This window comes from Bufo bufo, chromosome 10 (genome assembly GCF_905171765.1).
Source record: "Bufo bufo chromosome 10, aBufBuf1.1, whole genome shotgun sequence".
Lineage (NCBI taxonomy): Eukaryota > Metazoa > Chordata > Amphibia > Anura > Bufonidae > Bufo > Bufo bufo.
Genome location: NC_053398.1, coordinates 137,013,121 through 137,033,663, shown reverse-complemented (window position 1 = coordinate 137,033,663; position 20,543 = coordinate 137,013,121). Strand labels below are relative to the sequence as shown.

Sequence of the window (20,543 nt, the reverse complement as noted above, 5' to 3'; positions counted from 1 at the left end):
GCGCATGCACCAATCTGTAAATCATATGATGCTGGGAAATGTTGACAGCAGCACCGAGTATTTCAGGGAAGGGGTGTCCTGATTTTGGTAGGAGGCGACGACCTGCCTTGTCGAGTGATGGCAGCGAGGACAGAGCCATTGTCATGATGTGAGGACAAGAGTGAGATCAGAAAGCCAAAGCAGCACAAAGTATTTCAGGAGAGGAACCTGCTGGCCACAGGGCCGGAAAGTACAAAGAGCCCTTTTTTGTTTTTGCTAATGAAACGCCCCAAAAATTGCAGCAGTGCTTCTGGCCTACAGTGTTCTGCAACTGTCCAAACTACTTTGTGTTTTAATTCCTCACCCTTTTCAAGATCTCTGCTTACTGTCAGGGAATGAGACATTTTTAATGCTGTCGGAAAATTTTGGTGTATCTTTACACTCCTTTTCACGCAAACATTTTGCTGCACGTTGATGCATTGTCCAGGATTATGGTATTAAGAAGAAGAAGAAGAAAATCCCTTTATTGTCCCTCAGTGGGGAAATTTTGGCGTAACAGCAGCAATCACATTCACAACAGGAGCAAAAATAAGAGTAATTAGAAATTAAAAAGTAAAAATACAAGAAAAACATAACACAGGATTTACTTAAAAAATTCACTACTGGGTTTTTGAGAACAGTGGTGGTTATAAATCCTAACCGCTGCTGGGAGGAAGGACCTCCGATAACGTTCCTTCGCGCACCTAGGATGCAGCTCTCCAGCTCCACAACAGCTTCATGCATGGGGTGGGAGACATTGTCTGACAGTGATGTTAATTTTGCTAGAGTTCTTCTGTCACCCACCTCCTGCACTGCATCAAGGGGACAACCTAGGACAGAGCTGGCCTTCTTAATGAGCTTATCTAATCTCTGTCTCTCAGCCACAGATAAGCTGCTCCCCCAACAAAGCACACCATAGAATATGGCTGATGCCACCACTGAGTCAAAGAAGGTCTTTAGGAGCGTCCCCTGCACTCCAAAGGACCTCAGTCTCCTCAACAGATGGAGTCTGCTCTGACCCTTTTTGAAAAGAGCATCAGTGTTATGGCTCCAGTCCAGTTTGTTGTTCAGGTGAACACCCAGGTACTTTTAAGAGTCCACCACCTCAATGTCCGTTCCCTGTATGTTCACCGGAACCAAAGCAGAAGGCCTGTGTCTGCGGAAATCCACCACCAGCTCCTTGGTTTTGCTCGCGTTGATCTGGAGCTGGTTCCGCTGACACCAGTCCACAAAATCATGTGTCCCCTGTCTGTACTCGGAGTTGTCCTCACCTGGGATGAGGACGACTATGGCAGAGTCATCAGAGAACTTCTGTAGGTGGCAGCCTGGGGAGTTGATGGAGAAGTCTGCAGGGTAGAGGGTGAAGAGGAACGGTGCCAGAACCAGTTCCCTCTGGTGCCCCCGTACTGCAGATTAGCTTGTCAGAGACACAACCCTGAGATTTAACAAACTGTGGGCGTTCTGTGTGGTAGTCAAGTATCCAATGTGACATGTGGTGGTCCACTCCTGCCATCTCCAGCTTGTCCCTCAGAAGTCCAGGTTGGATGGTGTTAAAAGCACTGAAGAAATAAAAAAACATGATCCTCGCAGTGCTTCCAGGAGTTAGAGCTCAGTGTAGGAGGTAGATGATGGCATCATCAAACCCGATGCCAGGCAAACTGCAGTGGATCCAATGAAGACATCACTAGGGGGCGAAGATGGTTGAGAACCAGCATTTCGAGGGTCTTCATCAAGTGTGAGGTCAGTGCTACCGGCCTGTAGCTGCTGAGGTCTTTCAGGTGTGAGGTCTTTGGCACTGGTACCACACGGGAGGTCTTCCCCAGCCTAAGGCTCATGTTGAACATGTGACCCATGATGCCACACAGTTGGTCTGAGCAGCACTTCAGGAGCCTGGAGCTGATGCCGTCTGATCCTGCAGCTTTACGCACCTTGATTTTCTGATGTTCCTTCCTCACCTGGAGTGTGGTGAAGGACAAGGTGGGCATGTGGTGAGGAGGGTGAATGATGGAGTCCTCTGGTGTAGAGGGGGAGAGTGGTGGTAGGTTTCTAAGAGATGAACAGGCAGTGATGGTAGTGGTGGGGGAAGAAGATGGGGGGGGGGGGGGGGTGTTTGTAGCAGCATGGGGCATTGGGTCAGAGGAGGGGTGGGTATCTGGTCAAACCTATTGAAGAACTTGTTCAATTCATTAACCCACTCCAAGTCACCTGCAGTCTGGATTTGACCCAATTTGTGACCTGAGATGGTTTTTAGGCTTTTCCAGACCCCGCGTGTGTCATTCTGCTGCAGCTGGTCCTCCATCTTCTTCCTGTAGATGGTTTACCCCTCTCTGATCTTCCTTCTCAGCTCTATACAGTTTTAAGCTCCTCCTTGTTTCCAGATTGAAAGGCTCTTTTCTTTTCCTTGAGGAGAGCCTTTATTTCTGGGTTAATCCAAAGCTTATTATTAGAAAAACACTGTACCTTCATGACTGGCACGGTGTTCTCCACACAGAAGTTGATGCAGTCAGTAATGTTGTCGATGTCCTCCCCATGAGGAGCACAGAGCTCATCCCACACAGTGCAGTCCCTCGGAGCGTCTTCCAGTCTCCTCGGAGCGTCTTCCAGTCTCCTCGGAGCGTCTTCCAGTCTCCTCGGAGCGTCTTCCAGTCTCCTCGGAGCGTCTTCCAGTCTCCTCGGAGCGTCTTCCAGTCTCCTCGGAGCGTCTTCCAGTCTCCTCGGAGCGTCTTCCAGTCTCCTCGGAGCGTCTTCCAGTCTCCTCGGAGCGTCTTCCAGTCTCCTCGGAGCGTCTTCCAGTCTCCTCGGAGCGTCTTCCAGTCTCCTCGGAGCGTCTTCCAGTCTCCTCGGAGCGTCTTCCAGTCTCCTCGGAGCGTCTTCCAGTCTCCTCGGAGCGTCTTCCAGTCTCCTCGGAGCGTCTTCCAGTCTCCTCGGAGCGTCTTCCAGTCTCCTCGGAGCGTCTTCCAGTCTCCTCGGAGCGTCTTCCAGTCTCCTCGGAGCGTCTTCCAGTCTCCTCGGAGCGTCTTCCAGTCTCCTCGGAGCGTCTTCCAGTCTCCTCGGAGCGTCTTCCAGTCTCCTCGGAGCGTCTTCCAGTCTCCTCGGAGCGTCTTCCAGTCTCCTCGGAGCGTCTTCCAGTCTCCTCGGAGCGTCTTCCAGTCTCCTCGGAGCGTCTTCCAGTCTCCTCGGAGCGTCTTCCAGTCTCCTCGGAGCGTCTTCCAGTCTCCTCGGAGCGTCTTCCAGTCTCCTCGGAGCGTCTTCCAGTCTCCTCGGAGCGTCTTCCAGTCTCCTCGGAGCGTCTACCAGTCTCCTCGGAGCGTCTACCAGTCTCCTCGGAGCGTCTTCCAGTCTCCTCGGAGCGTCTTCCAGTCTCCTCGGAGCGTCTTCCAGTCTCCTCGGAGCGTCTTCCAGTCTCCTCGGAGCGTCTTCCAGTCTCCTCGGAGCGTCTTCCAGTCTCCTCGGAGCGTCTTCCAGTCTCCTCGGAGCGTCTTCCAGTCTCCTCGGAGCGTCTTCCAGTCTCCTCGGAGCGTCTTCCAGTCTCCTCGGAGCGTCTTCCAGTCTCCTCGGAGCGTCTTCCAGTCTCCTCGGAGCGTCTTCCAGTCTCCTCGGAGCGTCTTCCAGTCTCCTCGGAGCGTCTTCCAGTCTCCTCGGAGCGTCTTCCAGTCTCCTCGGAGCGTCTTCTCACTGTGCGCCTCACAGCTGCTTCTCTGCATACAAGGGGTCTGTACACAGGCTGAAGATAAACCAGATCTGAGCCCCCCAGGGGAGGGAGCGGTGAGCTGCTGTAGGCCTGTTTAGTATTAGCATACAGTAGGTCCAGCCTTCTATTCTCTCTGGTGTGGCGGTTAACATACTGGGTGAAGGTGGGAAGAGTGGAAGGCAGGGACACGTGATTAAAGTCTCCAGAGATCAAATAGAGGGCCTGGGGGTGTTTTGTCTGGAGTCTGCTGGTCACAGTGTGAATAATGTCACAGGCAGCTGAAGCATTGGCAGAGGGCGGCACGTAGACTGCAGATAGTGAGGTCTCATGCTAACAGCTCAATGTCTTCACACCAAAGCGTCTCTTTGATAGTTAGATGCTTAGAGTTACACCATCTATCGTTCACAAACATAGCCAGACCTCCTCCTCTTCTCACCGCTCTCTTTGCTTCTGTCAGCCCGGAGCAGATGAAACCCTTCCATGTATATATAATAATAATCTTTATTTCTATAGCGCCAACATATTCCGCGGCGCCTTACAATTCAGGGGTTTAATGTACAAACAGTCATAAATAACATATCAACAGACAAGTCGATTACTACAACAAGAGGAATGAGGGCCCTGCTCTCAAGAGCTTACAATCTATGAGGGGATAGGGGTGACACAAAAGGTACAAGTGCTTGTTATGTATGATAGTCCTGCCATCTTGGGAGAATAGGGGAGCAGATATAGAGCCACATGAGCCGGTCAGCAGCCAACATACAAAGTGCGGTGGAGGCTCCGCTTCAGGGAATGATAAATGGGCTGTAGGAGGTCAGATGAAGGGAGTTGATAGGCCGCCCTGAAAAGAACGCTCAAAACTGTGCATGTTGTGATTTAGCCTGATTTCTTGGGGTAGGGCATTCCAGAGAAGCGGTGCAGCTCGGGAGAAATCTTGGAGCCGGGAGAGAGAGGTTCGGATTTTTGTGGAAGTCAGTTGTAAGTCATTGGCTGAACGGAGAGCACGGGTAGGGTGGTAGACAGAGATAAGGGAAGAGATGTAGGGTGGTAGACAGAGATGAGGGAAGAGATGTAGGGTGGTAGACAGAGATGAGGGAAGAGATGTAGGGTGGTAGACAGAGATGAGGGAAGAGATGTAGGGTGGTGCAGCCCTGTGGAGGGCACGGGTAGGGTGGTAGACAGAGATGAGAGCTGAGATGTAGGGTGGTGCAGCCCTGTGGAGGGCACAGGTAGGGTGGTAGACAGAGATGAGGGAAGAGATGTATGGAGGTGCAGCACTGTGGAGGGCACGGGTAGGGTGGTAGACAGAGATGAGGGCAGAGATGTAGGGTGGTGCAGTACTGTGGAGAGCACGGGTAGGGTGGTAGACAGATGTAGGGAAGAGATGTAGGGTGGTGCAGCACTGTGGAGGGCACGGGTAGGGTGGTAGACAGAGATGAGGGAGGAGATGTAGGGTGGTGCAGCACTGTGGAGGGCACGGGTAGGGTGGTAGACAGATGTAGGGAAGAGATGTAGGGTGGTGCAGCACTGTGGAGGGCACGGGTAGGGTGGTAGACAGAGATGAGGGAGGAGATGTAGGGTGGTGCAGCACTGTGGAGGGCACGGGTAGGGTGGTAGACAGAGATGAGGGAAGAGATGTAGGGTGGTGCAGCACTGTGCAGGGCACGGGTAGGGTGGTAGACAGAGATGAGGGAAGAGATGTAGGGTGGTGCAGTACTGTGGAGAGCACGGGTAGGGTGGTAGACAGATGTAGGGAAGAGATGTAGGGAGGTGCAGCACTGTGGAGAGCACGGGTAGGGTGGTAGACAGATGAGGGAGGAGATGTAGGTGGTGCAGCACTGTGGAGGGCACGGGTAGGGTGGTAGACAGAGATGAGGGCAGAGATGTAGGGTGGTGCAGCACTGTGGAGGGCACGGGTAGGGTAGTAGACAGAGATGAGGGCAGAGATGTAGGGTGGTGCAGCACTGTGGAGAGCACGGGTAGGGTGGTGCAGCACTGTGGAGGGCACGGGTAGGGTGGTAGACAGAGATGAGGGAAGAGATGTAGGTGGTGCAGCACTGTGGAGAGCACGGGTAGGGTAGTAGACAGAGATGAGGGCAGAGATGTAGGGTGGTGCAGCCCTGTGGAGGGCACAGGTAGGGTGCTAGATGGAGATGAGGGAGGAGATGTAGGGTGGTGCAGCACTGTGGAGGGCACAGGTAGGGTGCTAGATGGAGATGAGGGAGGAGATGTAGGGTGGTGCAGCACTGTGGAGGGCACGGGTAGGGTGGTAGACAGAGATGAGGGAAGAGATGTAGGGTGGTGCAGCACTGTGGAGGGCACGGGTAGGGTGGTAGACAGAGATGAGGGAAGAGATGTAGGTGGTGCAGCACTGTGGAGAGCACGGGTAGGGTGGTGCAGCACTGTGGAGGGCACGGGTAGGGTGGTGCAGCACTGTGGAGGGCACGGGTAGGGTGGTAGACAGAGATGAGGGAGGAGATGTAGGTGGTGCATTACTGTGGAGGGCTTTGTGGGTGAGGACGAGCAGTTTGCATTGGACTCTATAGTGTACAGGTAGCCAGTGCAATGACTTGCACAGGGCGGAGGCATCAGAGTAGCGGTCGGACAGATGGGTGACCCTGGCTGCTGCATTAAAGGGTTTCTATCACTTTGTTTCACCTATTTAGCTTTCAGACACTAGCGATCCGCTAGTGTCTGCTTTATCTAACCATCCTAATATAAGAGCTTATTGTCCTGCCGTTTAGCTAAAAAAATAACTTATATAGATATGCAAATGAGCCTCTAGGTGCTATGGGGGCGTGATTAGCACCTAGAGGCTCCGTCTACCTTAACAAACTGCCGCCGCCCAGCGCGTCCCTCCAGCCCGCCCATCTCCAGCTGAAGCGATCCTCTCCGTGCGCGTCTCTGTTTTGCGCATGCGCAGTGAATGTCTGATCGCTTCCCTGCTCAGACATCTCCACTGCGCCTGCGCCGATGACGTCATAGTGCTCCGAGGAACAGGCGCAGTGGAGATGTCTGAGCAGGGAAGCGATCAGACATTCACTGCGCATGCGCAAAACAGAGACGCGCACGGAGAGGATCGCTTCAGCTGGAGATGGGCGGGCTGGAGGGACGCGCTGGGCGGCGGCAGTTTGTTAAGGTAGACGGAGCCTCTAGGTGCTAATCACGCCCCCATAGCACCTAGAGGCTCATTTGCATATCTATATAAGTTATTTTTTTAGCTAAACGGCAGAACAATAAGCTCTTATATTAGGATGGTTAGATAAAGCAGACACTAGCGGATCGCTAGTGTCTGAAAGCTAAATAGGTGAAACGAAGTGATAGAAACGCTTTAAGAATAGATTGGAGAGGGCAGAGTCTGGTGAGGGGGAGGCCGATTATTAGTGAGTTACAGTAATCAAGGTGGGAGTGGATCAGGGCAACAATGAAAGTTTTTGTTGTTTCCATAGTGATAAAGGGGCGGATTCTAGAGATGTTTTTGAGGTGCAGGCGGCATGAGCGGGAGAGAGATTGAATATAGGGGGTGAAAGAAAGATCCGTGTCAAAAGTCACCCCGAGACAGCGGGCGAGCTGCCTCGGAGTGATGACGGTGTGGCACACCGAGAGGTCAGGTTTAGGGTAGGTTAGTAGATGGAGAGAACACAAGAAGTTCAGTTTTTGAAAGATTTAGTTTCAGATAGAGTCCGGCATTAATCCCGTCAGCCATGTCTCAGTCAGAATGAGTAAACTACTCTCTATAGACGCGCTGATGCTTCGTTAGCGCCGCGAGTTCATCCGCTTTGTTTTGGAGCGATCTCGCATTTCCCATGATGGAAGGGATGGCGGGTCTGTTCCTTTTCCTCCGATCCCAACGTCCTCTTCCAGCCCGGGTCCCGCGTCTCTCTCTCCTTAACTCGCGGGAAATATCGTCTTGTTGTGTGGTAAACGACCCAGCGGAGCTACGGAGCGCTAACAGCTGATCCCTGCTGTAAACAATAGCGGCTTGATCGCTCACTCTCTCGCCGGACGCAAAAAACGTTTAAAAAGAAAATAAAAACCGGGTTGACCAAAATGTAGCCCACTCCATCTTGTCACTAAGCAAAAACTAAGTAACAAGTAAGTAATCAAATACACAACAGGTCCCCCCCCCCGATCAACTTGTTGTAGGAGCCGAAGCTCTGGTGAGTGATGCAGGCTCCCGGCTGCTTTCCAAGGACAGCGCCGCACATCGTCTAGTGGCAGTGCTTGGTATTGCAGTTCTGAGCTGTAACTAGGCCAGGTGACGTCAGTGGCCTAGAAAGAAACCCAAGCGCTCACGGCCTCTTCTAACAGCTGTTTGTCGGGGGGTCCCGGGTGTTGCAACCCAGAAGATCTGATACTAATGACCTATCTTGAAGATGAGGCTTATATTACGCACACAGATCAGCCAGGCGATTGCCGGGAGAGAAGCATTCCTTCCAGGGAATCGCCCGCTCGTCAGCCGAGGAGACCGCTGCTATTACATGCAGCGATCTCCTCCACAGTATGGGGAGCAGGGATCGCTACGCCATCGCTCGTCCCCGTACTGACTCATTGTTTGCCGGCAGCGGTGGTTGCACAGAATGATCTGCCGCTGACAGACGATGATTTTTAAGCGTGCTGAAAGATGACATTTGCCTGAACGAGTGTTTGCTCATTCATCGGGTATTACACTGCCAGATCATCGCTAACGAGCGCTCCTACTGCCAGATTATCTGCTAGTGTAATAGAAGCCTAAATCATCAATATCTTTTCCCGGATAACCCCTTTAAGGTGTAGGGATGAATGGGCCAGGATGGACAATATGTTCTCGCTCTTCCTTCCTGTGCCCCAGGGGGCAGATCCAGAGCCGTTATTGTTACTCCATTAACGGTAAAAGTGTGAGCGGAACTATATCCAGGACCCCCGCACACTGCCCCCGCCGCACTCCGCTCTTTGTTGTCTTTGCCGCTCTTCTCGCTCTTTTGTCTGTGCTCAGGTCGCTCTTCAGACTTTCTTGTCTGTAAAGTGTCTCCAATATTTCGGAAGCCACTTAGTTAATGAAAGTGTCTGACTTCTTCACAGAGACGATGGCACACCTAAAAGGCTGACATCGGAAGCCGCCTCTCGCTTCTACTGCCAAATAAAGGCCGCGAGCTTGAGACCTAGGACGATGTTCTTTCATACAGGCACTATTTTTCTCTTCATTCAGATGTCCTAATATAATGGTCTCTAACCTCAGGTTCTCCGGCTGCCGTAGAACTCCCAGCATGCCCTGATATACATAGTCTGTCTGGGCATGCTGGGAGATGTAGTTTTGCAACAGGAAAGCAGGTTGTTTAACTGGTAGGTGCCTGTACAGCCGGTAAAGGGGCTTATGCAAGTTTAGACAATCATGACTGCCGCCTTCCATAAAATAGTGCCACCCCGGTCCACAGGTTGTGTGTGGTATTGCAGCACAGTCCCATCCATTTCAACGAAGCGGACCTACAGTAACAGACGCAACCCGTGGACAGGCGTGGCGCTGTCTCTGGAAGTTATCAGCCACGTTTTTCTAATCCTGGACAACTCATTTAGAGGGGTCGTCTGACTGTTGTGGAGTGGCAACCGCGATCAACTGTCCGCTGCATTGCCGGCACCCAATGCCCACTGCAAGCTACTCGCTGTGCCAGAGAAAGCTGCGGCCAGCCACACATTCGGACAGCTTGAGTCTGTCAGCGTGGGGAAGCCACTTGTACAGGACAGCTCTCCATTCTGGCTCATAAAGTTGGGTGGGGGGGGGGGGGGGTCCCCAAGTAGGACATAAGAAGGCAAATGGATAGGTTTTCTTCATAAGAAAACCCTTTAAACCACCTCTTATCTGCCAGATCGTCTCCCGTTCTTATATAGCCCCATAACGAGTCCTATTTGGGGTTCAGGGGGGCAGGACACACTGGGCCCATCCCATATTAGAGCTGTAGGAGCATTGCACGGGCTCGGGCCAGTAAAGAGCGATTATACAAGTTGATCAGCGCTCCTTTAAATGGCCTTTCACACTGCCCAATGCAAAATGTATAGGGGTTGAACAATCGTCATTACGATCGTTTGCACCCTCCCCCATTCAGTTTGCATATTTTCAGGCACACAGGGCGATATTCTGCCATCAAGTGACTCCGCAAAAAAGATCAGGTCACCCAAAAAACAAGGTCGCTTGTTGGGTGTTTTCTGCAGAACCTTTGCCTGGACCAAGTATCGGGACAGAACGTTGGAAGGAACGAAGAAACAGCTGAATCCCCTTTGTCACTATTGAGATGTCCGCTCGTGTCTCCTTCGTGTCCTTGATTTAATCACGACTTATTTCTCCTGTAGAATGGAGGAGAAAACCTTGTCTGCTACAGTATGTACAGTTCTTTTTCTTTGTCGAGTTCTGATGGTGAAAGAAATAGAAGTTTGTACTATTCGTCATGTCTATTGAAGGCCCTGCCTGAGACGCGTTGGAGCTCTGCAGTTATTCTATGAGTCACCCAAGCTTCTTAGAAATGCCCAGTCCCTGCTCTCCCTCGGTCTCCTCCTATAAGGTCAGGCATTGAATTTGCTACTTAAAACATCACTAAACTTTCAACATTATATCACTTGTGTCTGGCACTTTTTAGCACCTTTTCTCTGTGCATGCTGAATATCTAGTTTGGGTGGAGACTAGCTGCCGTCCACCACACACAGAAAGTAGAGGAGAATCTGCTTCCTATCCTTCTCTTATGCGCTCAGAAGCAGCCCCAGGATCATGGAGGACATTACAGAGAGTGGCTGACCTGTATAGTTGTGAATAAAGCCCATGTAGCTCCAGCAGTCTGCTTGTCTGTGTGTGCTCTTGAACATTCCTCCCCTCTCCATAGACTTGCATTGACATGTATATTAGGATCCTCGTGTGAAGCTGGTCCATCTTGGACAGGGTTAAGGCATTTTTTTATTTATTTTTTTAAGTGAAAAGCAATTAGCAAGGTGTGTGTGTGTGTGTGTGTGGACCTTTCTCACTGATGAGACACATTGCAAAGTTTCTTGTGGTTGCTTGTGCATCCCACCGCCTGGATCGATAGAGGCAGCACCGCTACTCATTTATCTGAGAACATTGTAAAAAAAGCTTCTGTCTTCTTCTCCCCAGGGACCCCGGCAGTCCCTGACATTGGGGGTGGGCCCTGACATCCACAGTATATACAGCCAGTGGTCATTTAAGTTAAGGAGCATTGAGACCCAATCCCGGCAGGACAACATTACACGTTCAGTATACAGATTTCAGGTCCGTCAACAGCATTCCATTCTGATTAACAGCTGTCTAACATTTGACAGTCCAGAACGTGTGCCGGATTAAAGGAGCTGTGCTGTATCGGTACTCTCAGCGCTTGAAGACAGATGTAATCTTCTTTGTGTCCTCAACCACAAGAGCGCATTTCTGAGAAACGAGTGACTCTTTGAATCCTTTGAGCCGCACGCCGCCCGTCATGAGTCATCGTCGTTGTCTCCTGAGTATTTCATTGGATGCAGGACAATAGATGAGCGGCGGGGGTTAATGGTTGTGCACACTCCACTTGACTCCAGGAGTCCTTGTGTCGTCCTTCCTCCACCCCCGGGATGTCCCCCATTATCCTTTTTGTCTTCCAAGCTTTACACAGTCACCTTGTATGAGATGGCCCACGCGTTTCTCCGCTATAAAGGAGATATCTGCCGTCAGACTCTTAAAGGGAACCTGTCAGCACCAAAATGGATCATAAACCGCCAGCAGTACCTCAAAGCTGTTAACATCCGGCAACTTTTATTCCCCCGCAGGTCGTATGCAAATGAGGCTTCCTTGCTTCGAGTCTAGGTAAGCACCCCCCTAACCGTCCCCTCTTTTGTTAGATTGACAGCCTGCAGCGCAGCCGGGATGGCACAAGTCTTGCGCATGCGCCGCTCGCCACTGAAACCCGGCTAACAGCGGCAGCCGGAGACAGGATCGCGCCTTACCAAGGAGCGTGCGCATGCAAGAGACTTATGCGATCCCGGCCACACTGCAGGCTGTCAATCTAACAAAAGAGGGGACGGTTAGGGGGGCGCTTACCTAGACTCGAAGCAAGGAAGCCTCATTTGCATACGACCTGCGGGGGAATAAAAGTTGTTTTGCAGCGATCATGCGCCTCAGACATCTTACACAAGAACATCATTAGAGGTGTCTCTTCAGCTTCTCAGGATGCTCTGACCAGGCGGTGACCCTGGGTTGGTCCCCGAGGGGTGGTAGAGCCAAGCCATGTGCCATCAGGCCATGCGCACTTCTGACCATAGACTGTAGATATGTGATGGCAGCACCAGCCCATGTTGGTGGCATCTGCTAACAATCTCATGCCTGTGGTCGGTCCACCTATATTGTCTGGTTCTGCCCACATTTTTGAATGGGGCGGCAGGGAGCAGGTGAGTATGATTCTTACATTAGGCACCACACACTATCGGGGCTCATTAAAAAAGGAAAACCCCTTTTAAGGTTGGAGGAGGTTTTCCAGGACTTATATTGATGACCTATGACCTCTGATTGGTGGGCTCTGATTTCTGGCACTCGCGTCAATCAGCTGCTGGAAGGGGCCCGACCTCTTCCTCGGCCCGTGATGTCACATCCGTCAGTCATATGACCTTTTTGTGCAGCTCAGACTGTGACGGAGCTGCAATACCAAGCACAGCCACCATACAATGTACGGTGCTGTGCTCGATACAGTATGACAAAGCCACTGCCCCTTCAAACAGATGGCCGGCGTAAGTGCCACGAGTCGGACCCCCACCAATAGCATATTGATGACCTATCTTGAGGATCGGCCATCACTATTGAAGTCTTGGATAACCCCTTTTAAGGTGGTGGCATTTGGTGAGATTTATGTAGAGGACATGGACAGTTATGGGGGGGTTGGCAGTGGTTAAGTCTTAAAGGGGTATTTGACATTTGTGTGCTTCACAGTAGAAGTGAGACGACTACCTGCAGGCCTTATCAAAGCTGATTACGTCTTTAAACAATGGCCACCTTAAAGGGGTATTCTGGTTAGATGACAAGATAGGGGGTAACTATTAGATGAGTGGAGGTCTGGCTGCTGGATCACCCACCAGTCGACTGGTCGAGCATGCATATGTCCACTCCATTCATCTCTGTGGAACTGCTGGGAATAGCTGAGCCCATAGAGAATGAAAGGAGCATGCTCGACCACGAATGGTGATTGCTGAGGGTCCCAACACTAGGCCTCCCACCCATTGGATAGTTATTGCCTATCCTAACGTCATCTATCTGGAATACCCCTTTAAGACTTGGCATTCGCTCTCCACCTTAATTCTATGGGGCACCTTTAAACCTAGCAGCACCCATGTTTTTTATTTTATTTTTGTGAAGTTTCTCTGAGCCTCTTGTGGATTTCTTTCCTAATCTCCATGTTTATTAGTGAGTCCCCCATCAGTAACTGTGTGTCCCTGGTTCTGTCTCCTTTCAGATTCACAGCGGCAAACGGGTCATGGAGTGTCTGAAGAAGGCGCTGAAGATCGCTAATCAGTGCATGGATCCCTCCCTTCAAGTGCAGCTCTTCATAGAAATTCTCAACAGATACATCTACTTCTACGAGAAGGAAAATGAAGCGGTACGTGAACACCTCTCATCAAGCCTGCCTTTCTTCTCTCCTCCGCCCCAATCATCTCTCGAGGATGTTTTTGAAGACGTGTGTTCCTCGGGATGAAATGCTGGTGATTAGGGGGGCTGTAGGAGACGGAGGCATAGTGTCCTCAGATCTGGAGAGGAGTCCTTTAATTATCCTTCTTCTGTAATGTTTTATGGATCGGTGTGGAGGTGATGACTCCCAAGGGGAGCTGCACATTAACCTCTTCTGCAGGTCCGGGGATTTGTGGTCCTTGCTGCTGCGGTGATAATTGCTCGCTGCTTGTACGGTGATTACTTTGATGATGTGGCGTCTTGTCCAAGGAAATCCTCAGATCTCACATTCCGCCAGTTCACTTTACATTGGTATCTCTGGCTGTAGATCTGTGCCTACATCTGGAGTCTGTGCTTGTTGGTGGCACCTCAAGTCCTCACCGTTGTAGAATAGGGGTCCTGTGAGAATTTGGGATGCTGTTTCCACCCTAGCTCACTATGGGGGGGAGAGGCAGTGGTTTTCCCATGGTGCAAATACATCCAAACTGGATGCAGCTTTTGTCTGTATCCCCAGCATTGCTGGTGGGGATTCAGAGGGCAGTGGGGGCTACTGTGGAGATGTAGGGGATCACTCGGTGTGAGCAGCCACTGGCACGTGGGAGTAAAGGGGCTGAAACAAGGGTGTAAGAAGCTAGGGAACAGGCTGGCACAAGGGGGCTCAGTGTGTGCAGCAGTTGGCACATAATAGGACAGGATGGCACAGTAAGATGGAATCTAGGCAGCAGGAGTTTTTCACGTAGGGATGGAGAACAAGCAGTTGAGGCTTGCACAAAGCAGGCAGAAATTGGCTCAGGGTGTGCAGCTTTTGGCACATTGCTTTCGACGGGTTGGCACAAGAAGGCTGGTAAGCAGGGGCAGGCATAGGGAAATGAAGACAGGGGTTTGCTCAATGCTTGACACATTGGTGAGCGCAGGAGCTGGGATAAAGGGGGCAAGAACTGGCTCAGCGTGAGCAGAAGTTTGCACATTGGGGAGGACAGGATTGGCAGTGAGATGGCAGCAGAGGAACAAGGGATGGCATAGGGTGGTGGGGGTGAGCTCAGAGTGATCAGCAGTTGGCGCATTGGGGAGGAGAGGACTGGCGGTAAGATGGTGGCAGGTGAGTAGAGGCTGGCACAGGGTGATGGAGGTAGGGGGTGGTTCAGAGTGATCAGCGGTTGGCGCATTGGGGAGGAGAGGACTGGTGGTAAGATGGTGGCAGGTGAGTATTGGTTAGCATAAGGCGTTGGCGGCAGGGGTTAGCTCACAGTGATCAGCAGGTGGCACGTTGGGGAGGACAGGACTGGCAGTGAGATGGTGGCAGGTGAGTAGGGGCTGGAATAGGGTGATGAGTGCGGGTTGGTTTAATGGTTGGCACATTTAGAAGAAGCTGATTCGGGGATAGAGGATAAGGAGCAGAGGTTTGCACAAAGGGGGCAGGAACTGGCTCAGGAGCAGCATTTGATGCATTTTAGAGGATAGAGGCTGAAACAGATGGAGGCAGTGATATTTCAGTATGATACGTGGTATGATGCGGTGGGCTGGTGCTGGCACAGGCGGATGGGGACCAGTGAGCAGGCCTTGGCACATGGGTATTGGCACAGTTCTGGCTCAGTGACATCGGGACTGATGTGGGGGGATGAAAGGCTGGCATGGGGACTGCAGGCTAACCACTACTGTTTGCAAGACTGTCCAGAGGGAGGAAATGACCCATTTCTAGGAGATCTGGTGACGTGTGAGTGTATATTGTGATCCGTCCTGCCGTGTACAGTAGGTTGACCCCACCCCGCTGTCTTTCAGGTCACCGTTCAGGTACTGAACCAGCTGATCCAGAAGATCCGTGAAGACCTTCCGAACCTCGAGGCCAGCGAGGAGACTGAGCAGATAAACAAGCACTTTCACAACACCCTGGAACATTTACGTCTACGGAAGGAATCGCCGGAAGCCGAAGGTCCCGTCTACGAGGGTCTCGTTCTGTGAACCCCATTCATCCCGTCCGTCACCCCCTCCCCCATCCTTTTCTGTTATTCCGCTGCGATTTTTATTCTATAAATTCTGTTATTCTTTTTCCCCTTTGGTGATAGTTTGTGCCTTTTGGAAATGCCAAGTATTAAAAAGATCATCCACATCATTTCTGACGGTGACCATGAAGGTGCGGTGCGCAGCTTGCCTAGATATCCCACCGCTCTCATCCTATGGACCCCCATTCTATTTTCAGCCTTTTTGCTGACTGCTTTCACCCCAGTATATGGGAGAACCCCAGTATCTTAAAGTCATTGCCCACCTTTTAACACCCTGTCTATCCAATAGCTTTGCTAATACCGGACCTCCAAATGCTCTGCAGAGTCGTAACGACATGATTACATTCTGGCTGCCACCACTAGAGGGTGCTCAGTGCATACGGATTGCTTTTCTACACTTTTTTATTTTTTGTAGTTTAAAAAAAATGTCAGTTACTAAAAATTCAATGAGTGGCCTAGAAATATAACAACCGAACCGGCTGACCATCTAATGTACTTGAGAGTTGGCCTGACTCTTCTTCCATGACAGATGCTGGAGGCAGGGGGGTTACATTTCAACATGTCTGATCCTTGTATTCTCAAGGGAGATAAGTTGCCACCAGAGGAGTCTCACAGCGGCTCGCCTCTAAATATTGAGAAGACATGCATGCTTGGCTAAGCTGAGGGTGCATGTGTATGGGTGAGCAAGCGTTCTAAGTTGTATGCCAGATTAAAGTGCGCCTAAACGTTCAGAAAACTGTAGACCGGTTTCGATTGGTTGAGATCCGGATGCTGAGACCCCACAGATCGCTGAGGGGTAGAAGATGTGAACTGTGTGTGTATGGATTCATAGACTTTCTATACGGCGGTGCACCAGAACAGACTGTGTTATTCTGGAGCTCAGTGTATAATGTATGCAGTAAGCTGCGGAGCTCCCTCTAGTGGTGACGGCAGGCCCACAGAATTTATCCAGTCTTTATGTCTATGCAGGGGATTTGGAGCTTTGTATCAGAAAAATTGGTCCCCAACCATTATAAAGATAATTAAGAGATGAACTAAACTAAAATGTTTCAGGGCAGAGATTCCGTACAAAGAGTGCTGAAATGTAGGTTGTATCTGGAAAGCTGGGTGAATGCCATTATGGTCACTACAGTCCCCCAGCTGTCCCAGACTCCCGAATCCCATTATTTGCCCCATCTCCTATTTCTGCATTACAAGGGGTATTTGCTAAACCTCGGAAGCAGAACCCGGAATATTCGTCACCCAGACACAGATACAACTGCAGTACAAACCGCTAAAATTGAATATTTTTTTTTTTTGAGGGTTTGAAGACGATTCTAATTTTGCTAAGACAGGACTCCCTTCTTAAAGGAGTTTTCTGGAATTTGGGAAATATGGACACCGCCCCCTAATACCTCTCCGTCTGTAGATTTGGTTTGGATGAGCATGCATGAAAGTGAGGAAGGAGAAGCGGGTTCCTCTAATTGCTGGATCGGTGTGGCAGCCATATTTCCTAAATCCCAGCTCTGTCCCCCCCCGTGGAGTTTACTGGGTGACTGTACGATAGTTTCATTTTTACACAACCCCCCCCCCCCCCCCCCCCCCCCCCCGCCCCTTTTATTTTTATTTTTTATGCAGCCCCCTTTCATTTCGGCTCGTCTCGGAGCATACCTGGGGACTTATACAATTCAGGAAGTTTTCTTTTAGTGAGCGGGGTTCTGTGTTGTCCAGCGAGGACCAGTGACGTGCGCAGAGCTCCTGTATCATCCACGTTCGACATCTGTGACCGTCTATATAGTGTATGTATAACCAGTCTTGTAAATTTAGATATAAATGCCGTATGCACAATGTATTCAGTCTCATGATTTGCACCCGTGGCAAAATAAAATGACTATTAACCGATTGCATCGATGCCTTTTCTGCAGGGCGACCTTAGGGTCTCGAATTGGGGGAGAGTCCGTCTCTCTTCTGTTAATGCATTGTGGTTACAACCAATGTGGCTGCCCAGCAGAGCGCTGGTCACTCAGCCTCTCCGGGCTCCTGAATGGCAAATTTGCTTAGTATTTCAGCAGGGAGGATGCATTACTGCATAACTAGACTGATGGGGAAGGTGGCGGCAATGGTGGACATATTGCTCCACATCCAGAAAAATATGACCTTGAAGCGGGGGAGTATTTAAAGGGGTTGCAGAGAGTAAAAAAACAAAAACATGGCTGCCTTCTTGTAAAAACGGGGTATATGCGGTGCTCAGTCCCATTCACATTGATAGAATTGAACCGCAATACCACATGTAACCTGTGGATGAGCGTGGTGCTGTTTCCTGGAAGAGAGCAGCCACTTTGTACAGTCCCTTTAATGACAGCCGAGGATGTCTGAAGGATTTTTTTCTATAAGGCCTCATGCACATAACCGTATGTATTTTGCGGAACGGTACAGCTGGCCCCTAATAGAACAGTCCTATCCTTATCCGTAATGCGGACAATAATAGGACATGTTCTATTTTTTTGCAGAACGGAAATACGGACATACGGAAACTGAATGCACACGGAGTAACTTCCGTTTTTTTTGAGGGCCCATTTAAATGAATGGTTCTGCATACAGTCCCCAAAAAAACGGAACAGACACGGAGAGAAAATACGTTCGTGTGCATGAGGCCTAAAATTGAGGATTTTTGTTAATCGGACACAGCCTAGCAAGTTCTGCACGTGGAGTAAAACCTTTATTTCTGACCTGAGTTTAGGAGGTTTTAGGATGCACGCCCCATTACAAATCTGAAAAAAAGTTTTTTCAGTATCTCACTCCGATGCTGAGATATGGCCACTTTAAAGTTGTAGGCCCAAAGCCTGAGGCTGCACTACTTAAAAATTTCCAATGAACTGTCTCTACTGATTTGTCAGGTGCAGTATTGTCCTGCAGAACTTGTGTGGATCCATACATCCATGTTTACCCACATCTGCACGCGTGTTCTATCTCAAAATCTCAGTAGTACCGCCTCAGGCTTTAGGCCTGTAACTTACAATGATCATATCTTAGTTTAGAAGTAAGATATCAAAAAGTGGTTTTCGCCTTTTTAATGTATGCCGAAGACACCTTTTAAGGTCCCGCATGCTGTAAAAGTCTCAAACACTTTGAGAACAAAGTTAAGGCGTTCTCCCCTCGCCCCCTTTTATGTCTAATCTGCACAAGGCACGCCAGCGATTGACGCCATGGAAAGGATCTGACATTTTCAGCAGATCCTTCAGGTCATTTTACTTGCCTATGTCTCTGCTCGCTCCGACCTCCTCAATCAATTTTTTTTCATCTGGAGCACTTCTAAAGAGGAATAATAAAGTCTCAGCTTTCACGCTGGTGTACGGCAGAGCCGGCTTCAGGTCAGCCGCAGGAAATTGAATCTGTGCCGCGTCTCCTATCTCTTCTTATTACTTGGCGATGTAATTTACACTGAACAAGTCGCCTGCGAGGATATTAAGACTTGCCTGTGGTTCTCCTGCAGATGATTCCTCAGCCCACATCTGGATAGGCGAGCGGCAGCATCATCCTTCATACAGGCTGATTCCTTGAGATTTTCTCTTTAATTGATTACTAATAAAATTTATTTATATAGCGCCACCATATTCCGCAGCGCTTTACAAATTCATAGGGTTCATGCACAAAACAAAAGTAACTGGATAATATGCAACTGAAACACTTGGAGTCAGGGCCCTGCTCGCAAGAGCTTACAGTCTATGAGGGATTGGTGGTGACACATAAGGTAGTTGATTGTGATAAGTAGGATTTGAGCCATTATTGAACATACAGGAGTGGTGCCGGCCGATCTGCTTCGGGTTTGGGACTACTAGAGGATGGAGTTCAGGCCAGAGGAGTTGGTGGGGGGAGGTTTAGTCGGGGAATAGTCAGTTTAGGTAGCTTGATAAGCCTGTCTGAAAAGATGTGTTTTTAAGGCACGTTTGAAGGTGGAAAAGTTGTGGATTGACCTAGTATTCTGGGGCAGAGTATTCCAGAGAGTAGGTGCAGCTCGAGAAAAGTCTTGTAGACGGGAGTGAGAGGTACGTATTATGGAGATTATTAGGTCGCTAACAGAGCGGAGAGCACGAGTAGGGTGGTAGATGGAGATGAGGGAGGAGATGTATGGAGGTGCAGCACTATGGAGAGCACGAGTAGGGTCGTAGATGGAGATGAGGGAGGAGATGTATGGAGGTGCAGCACTGTTGAGAGCACGAGTAGGGTGGTAGATGGAGATGAGGGAGGAGATGTATGGAGGTGCAGCACTGTGGAGAGCAGGAGTAGGGTGGTAGATGGAGATGAGGGAGGAGATGTATGGAGGTGCAGCACTGTGGAGAGCACGAGTAGGGTGGTAGATGGAGATGAGGGAGGAGGTGCAGCACTGTGGAGAGCACGAGTAGGGTGGTAGATGGAGATGTATGGAGGTGCAGCATTGTGGAGAGCACGAGTAGGGTGGTAGATGGAGATGAGGGAGGAGATGTATGGAGGTGCAGCATTGTGGAGAGCACGAGTAGGGTGGTAGATGGAGAGGAGGGAGGAGATGTATGGAGGTGCAGCACTGTGGAGAGCACGAGTAGGGTGGTAGATGGAGATGAGGGAGGAGATGTATGGAGGTGCAGCACTGTGGAGAGCACGAGTAGGGTGGTAGATGGAGATGAGGGAGGAGATGTATGGAGGTGCAGCACTGTGGAGAGCACGAGTAGGGTGGTAGATGGAGATGAGGGAGGAGATGTATGGAGGTGCAGCACTGTGGAGAGCACGAGTAGGGTGGTAGATGGAGATGAGGGAGGAGATGTATGGAGGTGCAGCACTGTGGAGAGCACGAGTAGGGTGGTAGATGGAGATGAGGGAGGAGATGTATGGAGGTGCAGCACTGTGGAGAGCACGAGTAGGGTGGTAGATGGAGATGAGGGAGGAGATGTATGGAGGTGCAGCACTGTGGAGAGCACGAGTAGGGTGGTAGATGGAGATGAGGGAAGAGATGTATGGAGGTGCAGCACTGTGGAGGGTACGAGTAGGGTGGTAGATGGAGATGAGGGAGGAGATGTATGGAGGTGCAGCACTGTGGAGAGCACGAGTAGGGTGGTAGACGGAGATGAGGGAGGAGATGTATGAAGGTGCAGCACTGTGGAGAGCACCAGTAGGGTGGTAGACGGAGATGAGGGAGGAGATGTATGGAGGTGCAGCACTG

The 20,543-nt window shown here is 50.5% G+C and overlaps 1 protein-coding gene across 1 annotated transcript in view; it reads left to right on the top strand.

The window, feature by feature from the left end:
• Positions 1–17,250, top strand: part of VPS35 (VPS35 retromer complex component) — a 65,236-nt gene extending 47,986 nt beyond the window's left edge. The window contains exons 16-17 of the mRNA XM_040409064.1: positions 13,159–13,302; positions 15,150–17,250. Coding sequence (XP_040264998.1) covers positions 13,159–13,302; positions 15,150–15,329 — 324 coding nt within the window. The 3' untranslated portion in view covers positions 15,330–17,250. The remainder of the gene's footprint in view (positions 1–13,158; positions 13,303–15,149) is intronic.
• Positions 17,251–20,543: the final 3,293 nt, after the last annotated feature.